This window comes from Capsella rubella, unplaced genomic scaffold, assembly GCF_000375325.1.
Source record: "Capsella rubella cultivar Monte Gargano unplaced genomic scaffold, Caprub1_0 scaffold_10, whole genome shotgun sequence".
NCBI lineage: Eukaryota > Viridiplantae > Streptophyta > Magnoliopsida > Brassicales > Brassicaceae > Capsella > Capsella rubella.
This window is the reverse complement of record NW_006238914.1, coordinates 299,697-307,852: the sequence shown is the minus strand read 5'-3', so window position 1 is coordinate 307,852 and position 8,156 is coordinate 299,697. Positions and strand designations below refer to the sequence as shown.

The 8,156-nt window shown below is 38.0% G+C and overlaps 1 protein-coding gene and 1 non-coding gene across 2 annotated transcripts in view; one reads left to right on the top strand and one right to left on the bottom strand.

Moving 5' to 3' along the window:
- Positions 1-1,406: 1,406 nt before the first annotated feature.
- LOC111829524 overlaps positions 1,407-8,156 on the bottom strand; it is a 7,436-nt gene continuing 686 nt past the window's right edge. The window contains exons 3-4 of the mRNA XM_023778722.1: positions 1,739-1,797; positions 1,407-1,641 (exon numbers count right to left, since the gene is read on the bottom strand). Coding sequence (XP_023634490.1) covers positions 1,558-1,641; positions 1,739-1,797 — 143 coding nt within the window. The 3' untranslated portion in view covers positions 1,407-1,557. The remainder of the gene's footprint in view (positions 1,642-1,738; positions 1,798-8,156) is intronic.
- Positions 6,033-6,139, top strand: LOC111829540. Its single transcript, XR_002832922.1, has one exon. It is a non-coding gene; the product is annotated as a small nucleolar RNA R71 (small nucleolar RNA).

The window sequence follows — 8,156 nt, the reverse complement described above, 5'->3', positions numbered from 1 at the left end:
CACCGGTCTGGAGCTCAACTTCCACGCAAGATAGATCTACCTCTCACAAGCCTCCTAGCCAAGAGAAATCCGCCATAGCCTTTAACCAGCAGATCGCAGGAACATCATATCAGGTCGCTGTGAAAGAAAGATATCGTCTCACATCGAACGATAGATCCCACCATGCCGTACACCACCATAGAAGAGAAGCGCCCACCACCTGCTTTAATCCCTGCCCATCAGCCCTAGAATGGCAAAGCACTTTAGGGTTTGGGGTTTGGGGTTTAGGGTTTAGGGTTTAGGGTAAACCATAAAATTAAAAATAAGCCAATAAAAACTTACATATTTTTATTGGAATTTATTATTTCATATTTTCATTTGAAACCCCTATTCCTTCCTTTTCCTTCCAGAAACATTACCGTCAAAAAATTTCCCGCCTAAATATTTTTCGCTAAAACAAATCTGACAAAAGGTTTCCCACCAAATTTTTTTTTGATAGAAATAGTACAGGAAATTTTCACACAAAAATCGACATATAATTCACAAAATAGGAGAAATCACATATATAATGGTAAAACGATCTATTTCCCCCTAAGAACTAACGTATCAATCCAAATAGAGCCCAAACTTTTACTTCGATGCAGATATCCCCGAAAACAAAGTTCGAATCCTATTTCTCCCCGAAAAAAAAGTTCTAAACCTAATTCTCCCTGAAATCAAAGTTTGAGATCTAGTTCTCCCCAATTCTGGGTTTTCACTGGTTTACTATTTATTTAACCATCTAAACCTGATTAAGCTTTGAAAATCTCAAAATTTATGTCACAAATCATCACAATAGCTTAATCCAAAGTTAGGGACTGAGAAATTTGGGGATTTGGAGATGGATTCTAATGGGAATTTCGAAACTTAATCAAGTTAAAACAAGTTTGGTTTGGTTAAATAAACAATAAACCAATAGAAACTAAGAGTTGGGGATAATTAGATCTTGAACTTTGGTTTCGGGGGGAATTAGGTTTAGAACATTTATTTCGGGGGCAAATAGGATTTGAACATTTTTTTCGGGGATATCTACATTGGGGTCTAAGTTCGGGCTCTATCTGGGTTGATACGTTAGTTCTCAGGGGGAAATAGGGTCTAAGTTCGGGCTCTATCTAGGTTGATACGTTAGTTCTCAGGGGGAAATAGGTCATATAGCAAAAGTCATAAAACACAAGTCATCTAAGATACAGAAACTGGAAACTGACAAGTTCATGAGTTAAGAAACAAAAAGTGATGGATTAGTAACCTAAGAAGTTGATGGTGAAGTTGATTGTGGAGCTGTTGCAGGTAGATTGGTTGTGAGAGGATCCGTGCTTGTTGGCTCAGCTGATTCAGTCTCCAAGAAATCCGCGTATGCCGGATTAGACTGGCGCAGGAACTTCTCCAGCTTGTTGATCTTCTCCTTTTGCTCAGATACAACTTGGGATATGTTAGCATCTCTGGCAGCAGCCTGAGCATTAAGAGTAGCATGCTCCTCGATCTTGCGTTGAGCTTCCTATACCTGCTCTTGCATTGCCATGAATGAGGAGACTGGTGTGGTCACTTGCGCTTGCCAAGAAATCCAAGATTGTCTTTGAGGCTGCCAACTCCATAGTAATTACCTTGGGAATCCTTCTCAGTGGACTGTGAAAGAAAGGAGAATGGAAAACATTATAGAGTAAGGCAAAACAGATTCATCCAAGACTCTCAAAATGTGTATAGTTTCAGAAAGGTGCTTTACCTGAAGAAATATGGCAGTATAATCATCTGTCGTGAGTTGCCGAGGTTGTGAAGATCCGTCTGAAACCTCTGAAGAATCTGATGTAGCAATTTTTACCCGATCAATTAAATTATCGAACCTCAAGGAGCAATTAATTAACACACCAAGAATACACAAATTTGTTTAATCTAGCTTAATAAGAGATGAGTTTTGATTTCTAAATGTAACTAACAATGCAATTTAAAGCAAGCAATGCAAAACAAGATGAAAGAAAGCAATAATCAAAAGACTAACAAGATTCGAATTGAAACAAAGCAAGAAAAGACAATTACTAAGCAATAATTAAAGATGAATCCTCGGGTTAAGGTAATTGACTAGGAGCGATAAAGAAGCTGATTATGGAGCTAACAACTTCAAACAAGCATTAATCCTTAGGCCATAGACACTAAACTAGACTAATCCATTTCCATGACAATAATCACTTTACTAATCAAATAATCATCAACTTCTTCCAAAGGCAATTAAATGATCAACAAGCATTAATAACAAGTCTATCTAGCCACTAAACATCCTAATCAACATTTTCAAATGGCAAGGAGTGTAAAGCACTTAAAAGTTTTGGTTCGGGAATTTCATCGAACACCTTACGGGCATGAAATTCCTAAGCTATAAATCAACATTAACAAAGTTGATTTAGCCTTATTAGCAACCAATAAGCAAGGATCTTGGACAATCTAATCCTAAACTCCATAACTCAACTCCAAAATTCTCCTAATCTACCTAACCCAAAGATTCAAAATGACTACTCACTCATGGTCATGAAAGCACAAAGTAATTTGTTTGATCTTTGTGAAATCATGATTAGAGATTGTAGATTAAGAAAAGCAAGAAATACTTATATTAAAACTTGAAGATTCAAATACAAAATCCAAGAAAAATTCTTAAAACATAGCATCCCCCATTCCCAATTGGGATTAGAGTATTTATAGAAAACATGACATTAAACCGAAACAAACCGGAGATAACCGGGACAAACTGGATTTTTGCAATTTTATAACCTTCAGCCGACCTACCAATCGACCGGTCGGTCGGTTGACTCGCTGAACCCAACCGATCGGTTGATCGGTCGATTGCTCTTGGACAGATGCTCTCGGGTATGTGGCAACCGACCTCTCAACCGAGCGAACGGTCGGTTGTCATGTGATGGAAACTCAACCGATCGGTTGATCGGTCGGTTGATCTCGGACAGAAGCTCTCGGGTATGTGGCAACCGACCTCTCAACCGAGCGAACGGTCAGTTGTCCTGTGATGGAAACTCAACCGATCGGTTGATCGGTCGGTTGATCTCGGACATAAGCTCTCGGGATCGACTCAACCGACCTCCTAACCGACCGCTTGGTCGGTTGTCATTCTCTTCCTTTCCTTCTCTTGTTCTTCAACCATGGTTGATCCAATTTTGACTCCAAAACTCGATCTTTTACTCCATTTGTGCTCCATGAACTCCTTAAAACTCCAAGTACCTAATAAAACTCAACAAATGCAAAAATGCAACCTAAACACACTAAATAAGATGAGAAATGCATAAAACTATCCTAGAAACAAAGCTCAAAAACCATTAAAACCATAGACATCAACTCCCCCAAACTTATCTCTTGCTAGTCCTCTTGCAAGGATTAAAAGATAAGTCGAAAGAGAGGTTTGAAGACGGGGATTCATAAACACAAAATATCAAGCAAAGGATTCAAACTAAAGTCCTCGAAGATAGTTCAACGGTGCATAAATCAATCATCGTACTCTCAAATATTTTCTCATGCCTAAGTTAATGCAATCTTCTAGTTCATTCTCATTCCATTAGCAAAGACTCTCAATCAAGTTGAAACATCTCTTTAACATTCATTAAAGTGTTTGGCGCGGTCTCGCAAATGGTAAGTGAATCAATCTCAATCGGTTTAGGGTAAAGGCTTTTTGAGGTGGCTTTGTTTGTTTGTATCTTTGGGTGACTAACTCTCAAATGAAAGGAATGCTAGACAATCATGAAATCCATCTAAGACCAAGAACAATTTATGCATACAAAGATTAGCTCTTGTTGTTCTACCCATCTTAGATATAGGATCCTAATTTCTACCCTTTGCAAACATTTTTCCTTTTCTTTTCAAACCACACCCATTGGACACTTTTGGTCTCTTTTCTTATCAAAACACAACCCTCATGATCAAAACCTTATTTTTCATTAGCCGCCTAGGGAAACCTTTCTTAAAACACTAAGCTCTTATTTAATCCCACTTTCTTTGTCAACCTTTGCAAATCTTTTCCCTTTTTGAAGACTATCTTACCCAATTCTTTCTTTTACTTAGGTCTAGAGCTTCCTTTCTTATAACTTTAATTCCCTAGGGACTCCTTTTAAATTCAATGATCAAGCTTTTCACTTCTTATTCCAACCTTTTTTTCTTCTTCTTTCTCACAAACCCAACCCAAATGTACAATCTAACCACCTAACTCTTTCATTCCCTTCCTAATAGCTAGCTCAAAAATTTCCAAATACTAGCTAAAACAAGAGCTAATACCTTGTCGTTCTCGATTCTCTCAAGATTTCACAATCTATAACATTATCAAGAAGAGGCCTCACTCACAAATCATTTCATGGGATGAAAAGAAAGGTCAAGGTTAAGGGTAAAGGGACTTTCGAATCATTCAAGAGAGTGGTGAAAGGGTATATGATTCGATTAAGAAGAATTTACCATGAGAATGCATTCAAAATCCATAAGCGAGAAAATTAGATTCAAATTAAGTCCAAATACATAGAGATGCTTCAAAGATCATGTAAGTTTCACACAAGAAGAGATTGCTTTCAAAGAATACAAAGGCCTAAGCATGAATTTTCATTTCTTTCCAAGATGATCAAGCAACAATGAACCATGATCGAGGGCTTTAAGATTCAATCCTAAGGTTGAATTTCTACAAGGCATTTTAATCATCATCCCCAATGCATATGAAAATGCAATCTACATGCTACTAGACTCAATTCTAGAAATAAAAATGAAAGTGCAAAACTACATGCATTTTTTTTTTTTTGGATTTTTAAAATTTTTTTAATTTTTTTTGATTTTTCTCAAAACATAGCTATTTACAAATGCAAGACTCAAGAGAATGAAAAACAAAACAAAACACATCATTAGATACCTAGTCCCTCCCCCAAACTTAATTCACACCGTCTCGGTGTGATAAAAGGATGAGGAAGAGACTAACAAAAAAGAAATTAAAATAAGACTTAAAACGGTATATACAATGAAAGGTGAAGCCATACCTTGGCCCTAGTTGTGAACCTTAGGGAGGAGAGTGAGAAGAGGAGTGGAACTCCTTGGTAGGCTAGTTGGAGGGGTTGAAAGAGTGTGGAGATTGGAATGGTTGGACCGTGTTACACCATTGAGGTTGATGGTGATGACCCTTGAGAGGAACTCTTGAAGTCTATCTTGGTCGTTTTGGAGTTCGGGTTGGATTCTTGCTTTGACACTTGCAAAAGGAAGAAGAACCATTACACTTCACCTTATACTCAATTTTTCCATCTATTAGCTTCAAGGGATGCAAGCTCATGGTGTTAGAGGAAGGAACAAAGTTGGGAGGGTGGGTTTGTTTCTTCTTCCTCTTGTTGGCTTCTAGGCATCTTTTAGCTTTACCTAAATACTCCTCTTCACCATTGTCTTTAAACTCATCAACTAAAGAGGCTAGACACTCACCATCCATGATGTTTTTATCAAGCTTTATGGTCTCTTTATTCCTTACATTAACAACTTTGATCTCTTCATGTTGATAAGTCAAGTCTCTAGTCACTTTCTTACTCTTCATATCTTCATGTTGAGAAGCCAAGCTAGTGATCTTACCATTAAGAGCATTGTACATCTCATCTATCTTGTTGCGCATATCGACACACCTCTTACCAAAATCCATATAATCCTTAGTTTGGCCTTTTAAAACTTGTTTCAACATGGAATTCATTTCATTATCTTGAGGAGGAGCTTGAAGATAAGATTGTCCTTGGTTTGTGAATTGAGGACTTGGTTGAAATCCTTGCTCTTGTTGAACTTGGCATAATCTCTCTTGTGAATATCTCCATGTGTGGTCGTCTTGTGGTATCTCTAGAGACGATTGATCACATATCTCATTGCACCTTTGATTGCTTTCCGCCAAATTCTCAACAAGTAACTCTCCTTGTTCGATAGTGAGATTTACAAAACTTCCACTGCTAGCCACGTCCAATCTCCATTTTAGCTCCTTACTAACTCCCCTATATAAAATACTAAGGATAGCTTCCTTGTTGAATCCATGATGAGGACAATCTCGAGTATATCCCTTAAGTCTTCCCCACGCTTCATAGAAACTTTCATTGGTACCTTGCTCAAAGCCCATTATATCCTTCCTCACTTTGGCCGTTCTTTGCTTAGAGTAGAACTTGAGAAGGAATATCCTCTTACAATCATCCCAAGAGTTGATCAAATGTGATTGTATTGCTCTCTCCCATCGGCTTGCTTTTTCTCCAAGAGAAAATGGAAACAAAATGAGCTTGATACTATCATCGGGCACACCTCCAATCCTAAATGTGCTACACAACCTCTCAAAGGAGTCCAAATGATCATATGGATTCTCCATAGCTAGTCCCAAGAATTGAGAGCCTTGAATCAATCGAATCAAACTTGGCTTGATTTCATAAGCATTGGCTTCTATTGGAGGAGGTCGGATTCCATATCTTGACTCATGACAATGAGGAACATCAAAGCTTCCTATTGTGGTTGTCTCCTCTCGAGCATAAGTTGGATTTACTCTCAAATCTTGAGGTTGTGGAGCTTGAATAGTGTTAGTACGAATGTCCACATCCAACACCTTAAATGACCTTGCCTTTCCATTCTTCTTATTTTGATTTGAGTACCTTCGAAAGCACAAGAGAATCAAAGAAGACAAGTTAGTAACGACAAACCAAAGAGAGCTCATCATCTCAATTAGATGTGTAAATCTAATCATATGTGCGAAAAGTAAATGGCTTAGTCTCAAGCAAAAATGAAATCCTAATGGCTAATTGAAATTGCTCCCCGGCAGCGGCGCCAAATTGATGTAGCAATTTTTACCCGATCAATTAAATTATCGAACCTCAAGGAGCAATTAATTAACACACCAAGAATACACAAATTTGTTTAATCTAAGCTTAATAAGAGATGAGTTTTGATTTCTAAATGTAACTAACAATGCATTTAAAGCAAGCAATGCAAAATAAGATGAAAGAAAGCAATAATCAAAAGACTAACAAGATTCGAATTGAAACAAAGCGGGAAAAGACAATTACTAAGCAATAATTAAAGATGAATCCTCGGGTTAAGGTAATTGACTAGGAGCGATAAAGAAGCTGATTATGGAGCTAACAACTTCAAACAAGCATTAATCCTTAGCCCATAGACACTAAACTAGACTAATCCATTTCCATGACAATAATCACTTTACTAATCAAATAATCATCAACTTCTTCCAAAGGCAATTAAATGATCAACAAGCATTAATAACAAGTCTATCTAGCCACTAAACATCCTAATCAACATTTTCAAATGGCAAGGAGTGTAAAGCACTTAAAAGTTTTGGTTCGGGAATTTCATCGAACACCTTCCGGGCATGAAATTCCTAAGCTATAAATCAACATTAACAAAGTTGATTTAGCCTTATTAGCAACCAATAAGCAAGGATCTTGGACAATCTAATCCTAAACTCCATAACTCAACTCCAAAATTCTCCTAATCTACCTAACCCAAAGATTCAAAATGACTAATCACTCATGGTCATGAAAGCACAAAGTAATGTGTTTGATCTTTGTGAAATCATGATTAGAGATTGTAGATTAAGAAAAGCAAGAAATACTTATATTAAAACTTGAAGATTCAAATACAAAATCCAAGAAAAATTCTTAAAACATAGCATCCCCCATTCCCAATTGGGATTAGAGTATTTATAGAAAACATGACATTAAACCAAAACAAACCGGAGATAACCGGGACAAACCGGATTTTTGCAATTTTATAACCTTCAGCCGACCTACCAATCGACCGGTCGGTCGGTTGACTCGCTGAACCCAACCGATCGATTGATCAGTCGATTGCTCTTGGACAGATGCTCTCGGGTATGTGGCAACCGACCTCTCAACCGAGCGAACGGTCGGTTGTCATGTGATGGAAACTCAACCGATCGGTTGATCGGTCGGTTGATCTCGGACAGAAGCTCTCGGGTATGTGGCAACCAACCTCTCAACCGAGCGAACGGTCGGTTGTCCTGTGATGGAAACTCAACCGATCGATTGATCGGTCGGTTGATCTCGGACATAAGCTCTCGGGATCGACTCAACCGACCTCCTAACCGACCGCTTGGTTGGTTGTCATTCTCTTCCTTCCCTTCTCTTGTTCTTCAA